Raw genomic sequence first — 18,069 nt, 5'->3', positions numbered from 1 at the left:
GTTTCTACCACCCCCAACTCAGCTTGGCTCTGTTCTGAAGAATATGCCTTCACTATCCTCACCATTTAAAACATTTTTTTTCTTTTCATTCAACCACACACTAACCTAGATATATATTTTTTTAAGAGACAAGATCTCACTATGCTGCCCAGACTAAACTCAAACTCCTAGGCTCAAGCAATCCTTCTACCTCAAGCTTCCTGAGTAGCTGGGACTACACTGCCTAGCTCCTCACCATTTTTAAACACAAACTTTGCCACTGATAATATATGGAAACTTTTTTTATTTTTTGCAGAGATGAGGTCTCACTATATTGCCCAGGCTAGTCTTGAACTTCTGAGCCACAGTGATCCTCCCACCTTGGCCTCCCAAAGTGCTTAGGTGTAAGGTCCAGCCAATATATGGAAATTTTTGAACAGTGGTATTAAAACATTTTTTAGGTTGCAGAAATAAGCCTGAATTTAGGAATTGGAACAGCTTTTTATAAATCATGCTCCTTGTTAGAGTTTGATTTCAACTCTATAAACTGCCTTTGGCATAACTGACATACATAAGTTAGAACATGACCATACAGTCTGAAAATGAAGGTGAACAGTTAGAACCTGACCATACAGTCTGAAAATGAAGGTGAACAGTTAGAACTTGACCATACAGTCTGAAAATGAAGGTGAACAGGCTCAGAGCCCAGTCAGATCATTTCCAGGCCCCATGTTGCTTCCTTACCTTCTCGCAGCAAAACCCTCTCATAAGCCGGGAATTTGGTGCTGACAGACACAACGGCTGTAAGGTCTTCCCGACTTTTCCTCAGGTTCTTCTTCACCCCAGACCTCTGGCCACGCATTCTCCAGAAATCTGCCCTGTCCCCAGCATTGTCTCTCTGGGCATTCTGAACACTGGCCATTTGTTCAGCTCTGAGAAGAAACCATGGGAAGTAAATCTCTAAAGCCAGAAAACGTAGCAAACATACATTTCATTAATCAAATCCAATCGATTTTACTTCTGAGCTCAGAGAAAATTCCGCTTGACAATGAAGAAGTTTCAGAGGGTGGGAAATGTGGGGACCTTCACTTCCAAATGGGAGCAGAAAAAGGCTGGGTCTCTATGAAATCTACCAGAAATGGCTCAGCAATAAACATGTGAAATCTGGCTCATTCTGATATGCCGGTACACAGTACACACACCTGGAACTCCTGCTCAAATACAGGCCTCTTTCCTAGGTTCCTGCACTGTCAGCCAAACACCAAGTGTTCACTGGGGTGTATAAGCCTCTCCAAGGATGGAGACGGGACACCAGATAAGGGTACCTTGTCTCTAAGCAGTGTGCTGGCATGCTATGGCCATTCAGTATCTCTCTTGTACATGGTACAAGGCAGTAGACGCTCTTTAGGAAGTTATTCAAACAGCCACATGCAACAACCAACCACATGATGCTAAATTTACTCACAACAAACCAGCTGGTGGCTATTTACAATTCACGCCACTCTCCATAAACAAGAAATAGATGATGACACGTAATGAACTCATGTGGGGTTTCTTTTGCGGGGAGGGGGCCTGTAGTTTTCTGCAGGGGGAAGGATTAAAAGGGGTGTGTGAGAATGCAATCTCTGTTACCTGCTCTTGTTGGGGATTAAGCCTTTCTCCAACTCGTTCCCAATCCTCACAGCCAGCCAGTGGCCCAGTTTGCCGTCATACAGTGTGTCTACCACTCGGAAGACCTCCCCCCTAGTGAAGGCCAGGCTCTGTGGAGTTTCCTTCTCACATTCAAAGTGGCTTCTTATAAAAAATGAATCCCCTCTGCCACAAGCCAGGATGTCTCTATACACTGAAAGACAAAAGCATTATTTGTTGCATTCAGCTTAGTACAAGTTAAAAGTATTAGATACTCAACACAGCTTCTCCCATCTCTGATCTCCCCTTTACCTTCCTTCCATTCAGTGCACAAGTCCTATGGGGATCACAGCTCCAACAAGAACAAGGACAAATTACCAGCTTCACGGCTTGCTGCAATGGTTATTTTTATCTCAACTTGACCGGGCCATGAAATGACCAGGTATTTGGTCAGACTTTATTCTAGGTCTTTCTCTGAGGGTGTTTTTGAATGAGAGTCACGTATAAATGGGTAGACTGAGCAAAGAAGATCGCCCTCCCCAATGCGGGTGGGCCTCATCCAATCACTTGAGGGTCTGAAGCGAATGAAAATCAGACCCCTTCTCAATTAAGAGAAAACTACTCTTCCTGCCTGATGGCCTTCAAAAGGCGACATCAGCTCTTTGCCCTGCCTTTGTACTGGAACTATACCATTGGCTCTCCGGGTTCTCAGCCCTTCAGACTGAGACTAGAACTAAATCACTGGCTCTCCTGAGTCTCTACCTTGCCCATTTTCACTGCAGATCTTGGCACTGGCCAGTCTCCATAATTATGTGAACCAATTCTTTACAATAAATCTCTTTCTCTCCTATTGATTCCAATATCTCCTATCGGTTCTGTTTCTCTGGAGAACTTGATTAACACAGTCGCCAATCAAACTGAAGCAGACAAGGAAGATACTCTCAACCCTCACTTCACAGATGGGAACAAGGCCTAGAAAGGCGAAACAACTTGTCAGACTGGCCGGGGGTAACAGGGGCACCAGCCAGCAGCCATGGTCTTTGCACCTGTCATATGTAAACTCACTAATAACTCCAGGCAGAATGTAAGGCTGCATCGCTGTTCAGGAAGGCAGTTTTATTCCAAATTGACACAACTAGTAAAATTATTTCAGTGCATGCATAGAAAACATTTTTATGGAAAAGTTAAATGGCACCCAGATTTTCTGCACACACCTAGGACCCAAGGATTAGGTGTTGAGATCCATCTCAATTTTTTATTATCCAGATTTGCCTATTCTGGTACCAAGACACCTCTCTCATCCTTCCCACTCCCCACCCCCAACCCCAACTAAACTAAATGACCAAACTTGCTCACCATCGGCTCGGCTCTGAGCTAAAATGGTCACCATTTCACCTTTAGGGATTTCTAACAGGTAGAGAACGGCATCTTCCCGCACTAGTCCTCTGAAATCCTGTGTGTTCACCTATTAGGAAGGAAAAACAGAAAGAGAGAACAAAAAGAAAAAACAGAGAAGTTTATAGTAAGGTGCCACTGAGCCTTTTGTTTGTTTTCATCAGGGCCTGCCCAGAGCAAAGCCAACATGTAAATGAGTCCTTAATGTCACTATTCAAGCCCTCCCACCCAGCACCTTGCTATGGGCCTGGGCACTATACTTTCTGGCCTCCCCACACTGCCAACAGCACCTTAGAGAGAAGCCATTGAAGCAAGGATCTGTCACTAGATCAGAGTAGAATTTCTTGTGGTTGTTTCTATCCATGTGCCTTCTGTGAGTCTCTCATAGAGGTGGCCAAGAAGGTAATACACAAGTATGAAACAGATAACTATAATGCAATAGGGAGTGTTGGGGTCTGTGGCAAATGAGTATGCTGGCTCAGCATTCACGCTAATTTTAAACTGGTTCAAATAAAAGTGTGCAAATAAAGACTCTGACCAATTCCACCCTTCTCCTATAGCTTCTATCACCTAAAAGTGTTTAACATGTGTTTATAAAATTGAAAGGTATTTATCAAATTAAAGAGCATCAGCCTTATAGTTAGAAAGCAAGTAAAATTGAAATGCAGCACAAAGAACAAGACATTTTGAAATCATAGTGCTACATCTTTTTTTTTTTTTGAGATGGAGTGTCCCTCTGTTGCCCAGGCTGGAGTGCAATGGCGCGATCTTCGGCTCACTGCAACTTCTGCTTTCTGGGTTCAAGCAATTCTTCTGCCTCAGTCTCCCGGAGTAGCTGGGACTACAGGCATGTGCCACCACACCCAGCTAATTTTTTTTTTGTATTTTTAGTAGAGACGAGGTTTCACCATGTTGACCATGTTGGCCAGGCTGGTCTCGAACTCTTGACCTCAGGTGATCTGCCCACCTTGGCCTCCAAAGTGCTGGCATTACATGCGTGAGCCACCATGCCCGGCCCATAGTTCTATTATCTTTAGGCCTATTTTAAAACATAATTATAAATAAGTAAAATACGAAAATACCTGATGTTAAAGTACCTGATGTTAATAATATTTTGTAGAAATAAAGATAAAATTCCTATGAAATACTTTCTTCAGTCATTGACAATTACAGAATCCTTCTAATCATAAGAGTAATGCTTCATTAAAGAAGAAACTTATCCTTAGTTGGGTGGGCTTTAATTAAGGCCAAAATCTATGAGTAAGTGAAAGCTGGCATTAGATTAAAACTAATTTGGTGCTTTTAAAATAAAGTGATGTGCTAAAGCAATCGAGTTAATTTTTCCTTTGAAACAGTATTTAGTATTTAAGGCTCGTCTCTGTCCCCCAATTAGGGATCATCCCATTTTGGTATTCTTTCTTGTGCCATTTGTTTATCTACATCTGTATCTACATACAGCCATGTGTATATTTTTACATGTACTATATATGCTTATATTTATTTATTATTTATTTAAATAAGACAAGGCCACAAGGCTGGAGGAGGACCTTGGGAGCCCTTCAGTCCATCTCTCTGGCCACAAGAGATTGATCTTAGATCAGGCTCGATCACAGTCTTTGATGGCCAAAAACTATAATGGTCAAAATTAAAGCACATGTGGTAGCTACATTTGAAAAATCTACATGGTTAATAACCAAACTTAGAAGTCTTTTTTCTCTTTTCCATCCCATAAAAGTTTCTGAAAGAGAAATTGTGGGGAAAAGAAAGAGATCAGCCTGTTACTGTGTCTATATAGAAGGAAGTAGACATAAGAGACTCCATTTAGTTCTGTATTTGAAATGCTGTTAATCTGTGACCCTACCCCCAACTTTGTCCTTGCAAGAGACATGTGCGATTTAAGGTTAAAAGGATATTGGGCTGTGCAGGATGTGTCTTTGTTAAACAAGTACCTGAAAGAGGCTTGATGGTTAAAAATCCTGCCCGTCCCTGGGCAATGGAACATCTCGGTGTAAAACCCATTGTGTGCCTTGTTTACTGAGTAAGGAGAAACCGCCTTTAGGAATAAGGTGGGGCTTGCTGGAGCAATACTGCTAAAAGGTTTATGGAGATGTTTGCATATGCATCTCAAGGCACAGCATTTTCCTTTAAGCTTATTCATGTTACAAGGATTTTTGTTCTTATGTCTTACTGCTGATTTCCTCCCTACAATGATCCTATTTTCTAGCTACTCCCCTATCGTTTAGATGGTAAAGATAATTATCAATAAATACTAAGGGAACTCAGAGGCCGGTGCCAGTGTGGGTCCTCTGAAAACACAGCACTGGTCCCCTGGGTCCCGCTTTTCTTTCTCTATACTTTGTCTCTGTGTATTATTTCCTTTTCTCAAGTCTCTCGTCCCACCTAACGAGAAGTACCCACAGGTGTGGAGGGGCAGGCCACCCCTTCAGAAATGACAATGCTATCAGATAAGTAACAAGCAAAGAGCAGTTAAGCCAAGCAGGAATAAGCAAAAGCACATATATCTTCATTATTGATAAGGAACATACATATCCTGCTCATGCCTTCATTCCACACGTCAAGCTGTCACCTTTGCAAAACAAAGAGCCACACTTAAAAACCCCACAACAGAAGAAAGTGATCAGCATGTGGATAAGGCTCACTTAATATATTCAATTTGGCCATGAAAAGGGGCATTGAAACAAATTAAAGTAGAAAAAGGCTAGGGCAGCACTTTTCTACTTGAAGGTTACATTGAACAGTCCTTTCCAATAAATATCCTCTTTGATTAGCTGTTTAGTAGTCTACAGGGTCTAACCATGTCTGCTGTGAGCCTGAAGAGGATCCTATATCGGCCACAGCTTAGTATTGTGCAGCAGCTTCTCCGTCCTTGTAGGCAAACTTAATCTTTTTCACCCCTTTCTAGAACTGAAAGTTTCTTTTGTAGTCAACAGAAAATTTATTCGCACCCAAGAAACGAGGACCACCTATTGCCTGACCTCCACATGGGATGACTGCAAAAGAAGCCAGTTCCCAGAGTGCCTTCCATGTTGCCAGGGTGATAACAAGAAACAAAACACCTTAAGTAAAAATGCTGATACCATGACTTTTTATCCATGGAAGCGACTCTCCCCAACTAACAACAACTTACAGAGAGGTCTGACTGCCAAGCCTCTATGTGAATTCACTACTTTTCTTCAAGGAAATTTAGAAAATCTCCCAACCCCTCAACGTACAAAAATATTTTATCCTTGAACCTTAAGGAGCAAAAGCTCCAAATTTCTAGCTATCATCCTATGGCCTCACACTAGTTAGAAAAAATGCCTTTTTTCTTCATTAGCATATATGCAAAGAGTAAACTGGTATGAGCTGGCACTCAGATGGGTTTTCATCAGTAACATCTGGCGAGTGATATTTCTTAGGATTATGCGGTACCATGAGGTTCGTGCAGGTACAGTCTTCTAGGATCCTGACCAGGGCCAAGAAGGGTCTAGAATTTCACTGGAAAGATTTTGCAAAGCTCACGATCAAGGTTTGCCCTTCATCTGCTCCACAAATGAAATCCAAACTACTGCAATGGGGCCAAGAAGGAAGGGGGCCACCTGCTTTTGTACTTTGCTGCCTGCTTCCTTGAGAATTCTAGAACTTTTTTCTCCCCTCTCCTTGGAGCCTAGAAGCCCCTACCAAACCCCTTAGTTTACTACATATGGACTTTTTACTAACATTAACAAGAAAAAAAAAAAAACTCATATATATGAACTGCAAGTTTACAGAAGCAGAAAGAAATTTCCAATGAATGCAGTTAACAACCGAGCACGGTGGCTCATGCCTGTAATCCCAGCATTTTGGGAGGCCGAGGCGGGTGGATTGCTTGAGCTCAGGAGCTCGAGACCAGCCTGGGCAACATGGTGAAACCCTGTCTCTACTAAAAAGACAAAAATTAAGAGGGCACCTGTAATCCCAGCTACTGGGGAGGCTAAGGACTAGGAATTGATTGAACCCAGGAGGCGGAGGTTGCAGTGATCTGAGATAGCACCACTGCACGCCAGCCTGGGTGACAGAGCGAGACTGTCAAAAAAAGACAGTTCCCTAGTATTCTATATTTTTATTGTAAGTAGATACTTGATGTTCTTGAAATTTATTCTGAAGTCAACAAAGAATGCTATACACACACACACACACACGTCGAGTTATTTTTTAATTCTTTAACAGATTATACTAACACATAGTAACTTTAAAAGTATCAATATTTGATTAACCAGGAATTGCCTTTTCCTGAACAATTTTAGATGTAAATAACATTGAGTAGCAGCTATTTGTTATCTTCCAATAAGAAAAAAGAATGGACACTGACCTTCCTATTTGGTGCCAGGGAACTCTGCTAGGTGCCTTGTAAGTGTTACCTGGTCTAATCTTCCCAGGGTCCCTGCAAGGCAGGTATTCTCATTCCCATTAAACAGATACAGAAACCCGAGTCTCAGGGTGAACCAGGGTCACAGAACTAATAAGAGGCTGGAAGGAAATTCAAATCACCCAGTCTGACACCAACACTCACCTTTGTTCAATTACAGGACACTGCCTTAAGAAAGATGGCAGTCAGGGGGAACACAGCGAAAAAAGCAAAAATCAGAAAGATCTTTTTGAAAAATCTTTCCTGTAAGTGCTTACTTAGAGTCTCAATGTTTTCACATTAATTAGACTAACAAAATCTTGGCAAGAACTGAAACACTATCAGTTCTCATGGATACATGGATGAGTTCTGGGTTCCAAGACCGACAGGACCCATTTGAGGAATACAGAGACTTCAATGCTGGGCATCAACAAACTCGCAGCTGCTCTATTTCACCAGCTGAACCACTTTCTCTTCCCTTACAGAAAGAACACCCAGAAAAGCACACTCCTTACAAGTAACTTCTAGAAACAGAGCTGGACCGTTCTTACCTTCAGAATCTGGTCTCCTTCTTGAAGGCCCTCCTGCTCTGCCGAGGTCCCCTCTTGAATGCCAGCAACAAATATCCCAACATCATTGCCACCAGCCAACCGGAGGCCCACGCTGTCTCCCTTCTTGAACCTTACCATTTTGGTATTAGGGCTGCAATAGGTTCCATTTCAGAAAGGAAAGATGGGAGATATTTTTTAAAAGGGAGAACAACATTAGCAAATGAGAGATTTAATTTCTTCTAGCTATACAGTGATTTATAGTTTACAAAGCCCTCTCATTTTTCTCATATATCTCATATATCCTACAATTTTATCTTTCTTGGGACCATGAGATGAGTATCAGTAGGTCCCTGTTACTAGTGAAGACGTAGAATTATATATATTAATCTTTATGGCAACGCAGTGAAGATGAGAAAGCAAATAAAGGGCAGAGTTAGGGCTAAAATTCTTCCAAAGAAAGGTCTGCTTGCACTGCATTCTTGTCAAATAAAGACACAGTCTGGGTACAAAGAAGCAGTATCCTAATGCAGGAGGCTGCTGCCCTTGAACCCTGCTGAACTAGGGGTTCTGATTATCAAGGGCAGAGTGCAGCAGCACTCCTCCTCCCTCCCTGACACGGACGGACACTGGGTCCATCACATTAGTGCAGTCACCACGGGGCACCGTAGTTTAGCAATACTTCACCTATTTGGGAGTGAATTTATCTGACAAACACAAATATTCAGAATAACACTCTGGAAAGGTAGCTAGATAGGTAGATAAACAGACAACATTAACATCACAAAGTTCACCCACTTCCACATTTTGCTGTTCCTACAAATGATTCCTCTTTCTCATAAGCACTACCAGTGGGGGTTGTTTAAAGGTGGCTGTAATGTACAAAATCACCATCTAGGCAAAAACCACCAATCTTCTGGATTTCAGTTACAGAGAAAGAGCTGTAAGGAAGAAGGGAAAACAAAGAGAGACTGAAATACATACCCATATATTGCTTCATCTTCAGGACTAGGACGAAGAAAAGTTCTTGGGGCTGCTTTTGGTTGAGGAGCTGTGGGTTAAGAGATACCTATTGTTATCAATCTGGACTAACAAGAGTGCGTTTCTAAATAGAAAAATCACAAAATCCACAAAAAAAAATGTAAGTCTATGCCACACATGTCATCATGAACAAAAAGTCGCTAAGGTACAGTTTAACTCTGAAGCACTAGCAGGTGCCAATGGTTTCTCAAAATACAAGAGATAAAAACGAACCTCTAAAATGCAAGGTGTACGATCACATGTATAAGAATATAGAATTTTTGGCCGGGCGCGGTGGCTCAAGCCTGTAATCCCAGCACTTTGGGAGGCCGAGACGGGCAGATCACGAGGTCAGGAGATGGAGACCATCCGGCTAACATGGTGAAACGCCATCTCTACTAAAAAATACAAAAAAAAAAACTAGCTGGGCGAGGTGGCGGGCGCCTGTAGTCCCAGCTACTCGGGAGGCTGAGGCTGGAGAATGGCGTAAACCCGGGAGGCAGAGCTTGCAGCGAGCTGAGATCCGGCCACTGCACTCCAGCCTGGGCAACAGAGCGAGACTCCATCTCAAAAAAAAAAAAAAAAAACAGAACATAGAATTTTTAATAACTTAAAAAACATGTAATAATGATACTGTTTCCCCTTAAATATTTGTGAATATAAAATTATGATGATAATTGTAGGGTGGTGGGGAAGGGTTGGGGGAAGAGGTCAAGATCGAGGATGGGAGAAAACAATGACCTCAACTCATCAAATATGACAAAGTGTGACCAATTCTAATGGCATTCAGACAAGGCTATTATTTTATACTTTGTCAGTGTCAGAGAGAGAAAGGAAGGCCTCTTCCATATATAATTTTTTATTTCTCTCTTCCCTTTCAGCCACCCTCTGGAATTAAGTACACTCTTATTTATATATACACATATACATGTACATACATATCTGTATACATACACATATATACGTGTATATGCATACATATATATACACACATACATGTATGTATACATATATATGTATAATTTCAGCTTTTATTTTAGGTTCAGGGGGTGCACATGCAGGTCTGTTACATGGGTATACTGCATGATGCTGAGGTTTGGGGTACAACTGATCCTGCCACCAAGGTGTGAGCATCGTACCTAATAGTTTTTCAACCCTTTCCATCTCCTCCTTTAGTAGTTTTCCCCCTAGTAGTCCCCAGTTTCTGTTATTGCCACCTTTATGTCCATTTCTACCCAATGTTTAGCTCCCACTTAAAAGTGAGAACATGTGCTATGTGGTTTTCTGTTCCCATGTTAATTAGCTTAGGATAACGGCCTCCAGCTACATCCACGTGGCTACAAAGGACATGATTTCATTCTTTGTTATGGCTGTGTGAGCACATACTTCTGAACACAACTGTTGAAACTGAGTGGTCTTAAAGGCTTACCTGGGGGGTCCTCTTGGTATCTGGGTTCCTTGTTGGTCTCTGGGACAACTGTGCCTGCAATATCCCCTGTAGACTTAAAGGGAGTGGGTGTTGCACCCATCCTGGACAATCTGCTCGGCGTGTCCTCTCTGGAACTGAAGCACATGTCATATGTTAATGTCTCAAGAGATAACAGTTTCATAAATACATACGTGTGTATATTCACAATGACATGTACAAGGGAAAATGCATGTCATCTTACCTTGGCCTTTCCTTCAGCTTCTCACTTGAGGAATGATAATCATAATCAGAATACTGCTGACGTCTCTCCTCTGGAGAAAATGATCGGTTTGACTCTATTTCTGAGATATCTAGTTTCAAAAATAAGAAAAGACTTTTAAATAAAATATTTAAAATATTCTCCTACCCAGAGAAATTGCACTATTCTCTGGGTAGGAAACACAGGAAATGGAAGGGAGGTAGGCAGGAAATGTGCTATTAGTCTAATAGTCCTCCCCTGGAGAAAAACTTGCTCGTTTTAAGGGAAAGGCATTAATTAATAAAGGGGAAGGCAAATTTAGAATTGTGTATTTCTCTTTTGTCTCATTTTCCATCAAAGCTGCTACAGAAGAGTCAAAATTCTATTATTGGATCATAGATGTATACACTAATTCTTCCCAAGAAGCCCAGTGCTCCTCCAAATTTAAGGTGCATGCAAATCTTGTTAGGACACAGTTGTTGTGGGGCCGTTGAGGGGAGACTGAGATTCTACAATTCTATCAAGTTCCCTGATTATGCAGACGCTACTGGGGTCAGGGGTTAGGGGATGAGGACCACATACTCAGTAGCAAGGAAAGAAATGCAAACCCCCTAACATGCTGGCATTATTTCTCATGTTCCTTTTGTTTTCCTGCACTGCATCCATAACAGTGATCAACAACTTCTGATACACTGGAAACTGATTTAAGTTTTAAGGTTTTATAAAGAAATTCCTTAAAAAAAAAAAAATCAACAAAAGCCTGCTTTACAACTTAGTAACTTAATATTTTCTAAACTTCTCTGCATAAAAGCAACAGTAGATGGTTCAGTGGGATATACTGTGATTATTTCTATTGGCAATTTTTACAAGGTTAAAATGTTATCCTATGTATAATTCATATTCACATAATGAATATAGCTCTTTAAAAGGGAAGAGGTCATGGAGACTGCTAACTAATGAATGCCACAATATTAGCCATTTTGATTCTTTTTTAGCATCTACTTGTCTTAGCTATTCTCCAAATTGTCTTCTCTATTAGAAATACTAATCGCCACTTTTAAAGAATGAGCAATTAAGGCTGGGCCTGGTGGCTCACCCCTGTAATCCCAGCACTTTGGGAGGACAAGAAGGGTCACGAGGTCAGGAGTTTGAGACCAGCCTTGCCAACATGGCGAAACCCCATCTCTACTAAAAACACAAAAACACAAAAACACAAAAATCAGCCAGGCATGGTGGCAGGCGCCTGTAATCCCAGCTACTCAGGAGGCTGAGACAGAAGAATCACTTGAACCCCTGGAGGCAGAGGTTGCAGTGAGCCAAGATTGTACCACTGGACTCCAGCCTGTGCAACTCTGTCTCAAAAAAAAAAAAAAAAAAAAACAAATGAGCAACTAGCAAATATATACATGATATGGTTAGCTCTTTGAACCACTCAAACACACATTTTTTTACTGACACATTTTGCTTTCAATTGCCTAATTAATAGTTCTCTGAGAGTCTGCAAGTGCACCAGAATTTTATATTGGAAACCTAATTTCAATAGGCACTTTAATAAGCAAATTACAACCAAACAGTGACCTTTGGGGATTAAGATTTCAAGGGGGTTTTCCTTGGAAATTTAACTTCCAGCTGGACAGCTACACTAAACAGAAGAATGGGGAAGCAACGGCCCTCCTCATTTCCACCCAAGCTCACAGCCTCCTCTTCCTTTACCTTCTATTTCTGAGTCACTGTCATTTAATGACGGGATGTTGATGAGGGTCTGCTGGCTGTCTCTCAACACCACTAGCTGTAGTTTTCCTCTTGACTTTTCTATCAATTTTCGAGCATCCGTTAAAGACATGTTCTCAGTTACAGTCCCATTGATCTGTGTTTATAAAGAATGGTAATGTTAAATGCAATAAAATTATTCACAGTAGAAAATTCATATTTTCCCCTTTTAAAAATGTAAAGGCTTTGTTCAGATATTCAAACAGATATTGGCTTTAGGATGACTCAATAAAAATGAATTGTCCTTTAAATTAAATATAATCCTGCATGCCTGGATCCCAAATACAGGTGTAAGTTACTCTGCTAATTTATTTAACTTCCAAGCTCAAGACAATGGTTTGGTTTACTACTGGAACGTGTTTCCTGACTGGAGAGGTTTACAAGACCTATTAAATATTCAACATTCATACACCACCAACTTTCCTTCTCATCTTTCCTTAGTTTAAGGAATAGGGACCTAAACTTTAAACAGGAAAGAAGAAAATATTCATGGAGTTTTTTGTTTTTGTTTTCTAAACTGACATTAAACTGTTACAACCCTCGATGTCTGGTTTTTCTGATAAAAATCATCTCATTATGCTGCTCTTGCCACCTCTGTCAACACTGACTCTCACTGCATCTAAGTCTCACTGTGCTGGTGCTGAATGCGGACATGCAGGCTATGAACGGCAGTATGCACACTACTGTTCTCTGCCCTCATCTACCCACCTTGAGAATTATGTCTCCTTCGTGAAGGTTGCCATCTTTAGTTGCCAGACCCGTTCTGGTCATTTCCTTTATGAAGATCTGACTCCCAAGCCGGAGACCATACTCTAGGAGACAAACACATATACATACATGTATGTCATCAACTTGTTCAGAAAACTTAGTCTGGTTTATAGGACTATTTTAAAATATATATTAAAAAGTTAATTTTGTATATGGGAAATTCTGTAAGATGACTGGCCTGAACTCTTCAAAAAAGTCAATGCCATAAAAAACAAAAAAGGCAGAGAAACTGTTCTAGATTAAAAGACACATAAAAACCAAATGCAATGCATGAACGATCATAGGTCTCCCTGATCCAGTGGAGGGTGGGAGGAGAATGAGTTACATCATTTGGAGCAATTTGAAATGAACTATAATATATGAAAGGGATATTAATGCTAATTTTCTTAAGTGTGATGATGGTATTACGGTGACTGACGTAGGAGAATGTTCTTATCCTTGGAAGATACCTCTGAAATATTTATGGGTAATAGTGAGTTGCCTGCAACTTACTTAAATAGTGCCAAAAAACCCACTGAGAGAGATACAGGGAGGGTAATGGAGCAGAAGGAAAGAAAAAAGAGGAGGAGGAAAAAAAAAGTAAGTGTGGCAAAATGTTAATTGGTAAAACTAGGTGAAGGTTATAAGTGTATCTGCTATAAAATTAACATTTTTCTTTTTTTTTTTTTTTTGAGACAGAATCTTGCTTTGTCACCCAGGCCGGAGTGCAGGGGCATGATCTCAGCTCACTGCAACCTCTGCCTCCCAGGTTCAAGCGATTCTACTGCCTCAGCCTCCCAAGTAGCTGGGATTACAGGTGCCCACCACCACGCCCAGCTAATTTTTGTATTTTGGTAGAGACAGGGTTTCACCATGTAGGCCAGGCTGGCCTCGAACTCCTGATCTCAGGTGATCCACCCACCTCAGCCTCCCAAAGTGCTGGGATTATAGGTGTGAGCCACTGTGCCTGGCCAAATTAACACTTTTCAAATAAAATTTTGGGGAGAAAAAAACAATTCAGCACACTTTAATAGGCATGTCCTGCTGACAATGAGGCTGTCTACAGGAAGGCACTGCAAAAAATCTAGCACTTTAGATTATATGAAGTTTGGCATTGAAAGGAATTCAGTGGGTGAAGAAAAGGGGTAAAGAAGTTAGGCAAAGCAATTAATAAAGCATTTAACTAAAACCAAAATAGCTTTGGGGGTTTATGGACTCTGAATTGCTATCAAAAGCAAAAACATTATAATTACTAAGTATGCATATTTTTAAATACTTTCAAGGCTAGACTATTCTGGTTTTACTTAATAAACTTGTACAAATACATTATTTTAAGAATAAACTTTCACATTCTAGGAAACCACCACAACAGAGCAGGTTTTAAAACAGGCACAAATTTTTTTATCATTGTTCAAACTAAAAATCTTATAATTACAAAACAAAGTAACTTTCCACAATTCAGGAAAGGTATGAAGTCGATTTTAAAATAAGTTTTAAATGATTTATGGTAAACTTGCCAGCCAGATCTTACCACAAAGATTAGAAGTGTTGTGGTCCAGCCCTAGTCCTTTAGGAAGCTGATAGTCAAGAATGGAATAAGGGAAAGGCAAAGCTGCTTTCATGGATGGCGATCCTCTAGTGGTCAAACAGCCTCAGAGCCCAGAACAGAAGGCTGAGTGAGACAAGCTTGAGTGATAACGTCTCTCTGGCATTTTTCAACAACTCCTCAATCCTCTTAAAAAATGTACTCATTATAATTTTGCAAATAGATATACTGATGTGTATGTGGGCATTTCACAAATGAAGATAAAAAAATCAGTTGACTAGCTTCTAAGAAAGACAACTGGTGCCATGAAATGTAATAGCTGGATCATATTTTTTCTTACTCAAATGTAGGTCTCACCTACTGTCTAATTTCTTTAAAGATTAATTCTTACACAACCCTAGCCAACGATAGCCAAATTATTGTGAAAACTTAATAAAAGGTAGCAAAAATTTTTCTTTTACAAAGTGGAACTGGCTGGGTGCAGTGGCTCGCACCTGTAATCCTAACACTTTGGGAGGCCGAGGTGGGCAGATCACCTGAGGTCAGGGGTTTGAGACCAGTCTGGCCAACATGGTGAAACCCCATCTCTACTAAAAGTGCAAAAATTAGTCGGGCATGGTGGTGGGTGCCCATAGTCCCAGCTACTCAGGAGGCTGAGGCAGGAGAATTGCTTGAACCCAGGAGATGGAGGCTGCAGTGAGCCAAGGTCGTACCACTACACTTTAGCCTGGCAACAGAGTGAGACTCTGTCTCAAACAAAAACAAAAACAAAAACAAAAACAAAAACAAACAAAAAAAACCACTGAGATCCTTACACTTACTAAGATGCACACTCCTCAGGGAGATATTGCAATGTCAACGTTCCCATTTATTTTCATGGACTGGACTCCAGGTATCTCACTATTCACATTTTTGTATTATTCTTCAGTTATTTCAATAGACACCTAGTTACATAACTCAACTCTTCACAAAAAAACTAAAGAAAACAAACCCTCTCATCTGATAGGCTATCAAAATGCAAATCCCAAACCTAAAACGCAAGTCTTTTCCTTTGCATTCTCAGGTGCTCTTTATCTTTTTTCCTCTTAGAATGAGAACAATTAAGAGAACAAAATGAAATTAAAGATTTTACATGCTACAAGGAATCTTCAGTCAGAAGACAAGAAACAGTGCTAGGCATATCTCAACACTAGGCTCAAAAGTCCTGCTCACTCACCTACTTGTTTCCAATCACCTATTTCCAGAGGATGGAGTTTGAGTTCCAGCTCCACCTTTACTTACTGGCTTCCACGGGCAAGTCACTTCCCCAGTCCGAGTTTCAGAATCCTCACCTATAAATATTCCCTATAAATTCCTCTGTATGGCTTGACACAGTGGCTCACATCTGTAATCCCAGCATTTTGTAATCCCAACCAAGGCACGTGGATCCTAGATTGAGCAACATGGTGAAACCCCATGTATACCAAAAAACACCCAAAAAATTAGCCAGGCGTGGTGGTGCACACCTGTAATCCCAGTTAGCTACTCTTGGTGGGGGAAGTTGAGGTGGGAGGATTGCTTGAGCCCAGGAGGCAGAGGTTGCAGTGAGCCAAGATCATGCCACCGCACTCCAGCCTAGGTGACAGAGTGAGACTCCATTTCAAAAATAAATAAATGAAACCCCTCTCTATCATTGTATTCCTCACTTGTAAAACAAAGCCTCCTAACACACAGGGTTCCTGTGAGGACTACGTAAAAGAATATTCAACATAGCCCCTTGCATAGAGCAGAAACTCAACAATGATTAGGTGGAGTACTGTCCTCCACTGTGGTTTTCCAACTGAGATGCAGCAAGTTCACTAGGAGAGCTTATTAACAGAGACTCTGGGGGCCCACCCCATGGCTTCTTTTTTTCTTTTTTTTCCCCCAAGACAGAGTCTTGCTCTGTCACCCAGGCTGGAGTACAGTGGTACCATCTCTGCTTACTGCAAACTCTGCCCCTCAGGGTTCAAAGTATTCTCCCACCTCAGCCTCCAGAGAAGTGGGGATTACAGGCACCCGCCACCACACCCAGCTAATTTTTGCATTTTTAGTAGAGATGGGGTTTCATCGTGTTGGCCAGGCTGGTCTCCAACTCGTGACCTCAAGTGATCTGCTCACGTCGGCCTCCCACAGTGCTGAGATTACAGGTGTGAGCCACTGCACTGGCCCCATCCCATGGTTTCTGATCCAGTGGGGCTGGCCTGGGCCTGGGAGTCTGCATTTCTAACAGGTGCCCAGATGATGCACTGCCTTGAGAATCACTGTTCTCCTAGTTTAAAGCCAAAATTCTGGAGCCTGGTTCTTCCACTGATGACACAACTTTGTGTATGTCAATGAACCTTTTGTGCCTCAGTTTCCTTGCCTATAAAATGGAGATAAAGAGTCCTCCCTCATTAGGTAGTTCTGAGGATTAAACGAACTAATTGGTGTTAGGCATTTAGGTCAATGCTGGGTACAATGCTGGTTAAGTGCAATCAAGAGACAGCTCAGTCAGACGCGGTGATTCACACCTGTAATCACAGCACTTTGGGAGGCCGAGGTGGGCAGATCACCTGAGGTCAGGAGTTTGAGACTAGCCTGGCCAACCTGGCAAAACCCTTTCGCTACTGAAAATACAAAAATTAGCCAGACATGGTGGCAGGCACCAATAATCCCAGCTACTTGGGAGGCTGAGGCAGGAGAATCACTTGAACCTGGGAGGCAGAGGTTGCATAAGCCGAGATCATGCCACTGCACTCTCCAGCCAGGGTGACACAGCGAGACTCTGTCTCAGAAAAAAAAAAAAAAAAAAGTTAGCTGGCCAGATGCAGTGGCTCGTGCCTACAATCCCAGCACTTTGGGAGGCTGCGGTGAGCAAATCACCTGAGGTCAGGAGTTCAAGACCAGCCTGGCCAACATGGTGTAACCCCATCTCTACTAAAAATAAAAAACTCAGCCAGGTTTGGTGGTGCACACCTGTAATCCCAGCTACTAGGGAGGCTGAGGCAGGAGAACTGCATGAACATGGGAGGTGGAAGTCGCAGTGAGCCCAGATTACGCCACTGCATTCCAGCCTCCGTGACAGAGCGAGACTCAAGACTCCGTCTCAAAAAAAAAAAAAAAGGCCGGGCGCGGTGGCTCAAGCCTGTAATCCCAGCACTTTGGGAGGCCGAGACGGGTGGATCACGAGGTCAGGAGTTCGAGACCATCCTGGCTAACACGGTGAAACCCCATCTCTACTAAAAATACAAAAAACTAGCCGGGCGAGGTGGCGGGCGCCTGTAGTCCCAGCTACTCAGGAGGCTGAGGCAGGAGAATGGCGTAAACCCGGGAGGCGGAGCTTGCAGTGAGCTGAGATCCGGCCACTGCACTCCAGCCTGT

At 41.9% G+C, this 18,069-nt stretch overlaps 1 protein-coding gene across 4 annotated transcripts in view; it reads right to left on the bottom strand.

The window, feature by feature from the left end:
• The window catches only part of TJP2 (tight junction protein 2), a 139,091-nt gene that overhangs the window by 18,082 nt on the left and 102,940 nt on the right, over nucleotides 1–18,069 (bottom strand). For all 4 annotated transcript variants that reach the window (XM_023213241.3, XM_023213242.3, XM_023213240.2 and 1 more), the window contains 9 exons: nucleotides 13,104–13,207; nucleotides 12,339–12,492; nucleotides 10,629–10,737; nucleotides 10,388–10,521; nucleotides 8,923–8,989; nucleotides 7,942–8,092; nucleotides 2,965–3,073; nucleotides 1,612–1,822; nucleotides 724–911 (listed from right to left, as the gene is read on the bottom strand). In XM_023213241.3, coding sequence (XP_023069009.1) covers nucleotides 724–911; nucleotides 1,612–1,822; nucleotides 2,965–3,073; nucleotides 7,942–8,092; nucleotides 8,923–8,989; nucleotides 10,388–10,521; nucleotides 10,629–10,737; nucleotides 12,339–12,492; nucleotides 13,104–13,207 — 1,227 coding nt within the window. The remainder of the gene's footprint in view (nucleotides 1–723; nucleotides 912–1,611; nucleotides 1,823–2,964; nucleotides 3,074–7,941; nucleotides 8,093–8,922; nucleotides 8,990–10,387; nucleotides 10,522–10,628; nucleotides 10,738–12,338; nucleotides 12,493–13,103; nucleotides 13,208–18,069) is intronic.

The sequence above is a fragment of the Piliocolobus tephrosceles genome, chromosome 14, assembly GCF_002776525.5.
Source record: "Piliocolobus tephrosceles isolate RC106 chromosome 14, ASM277652v3, whole genome shotgun sequence".
NCBI lineage: Eukaryota > Metazoa > Chordata > Mammalia > Primates > Cercopithecidae > Piliocolobus > Piliocolobus tephrosceles.
Note: the sequence above shows the minus strand (reverse complement) of the source record. Positions and strands in the feature narration are given on the sequence as shown.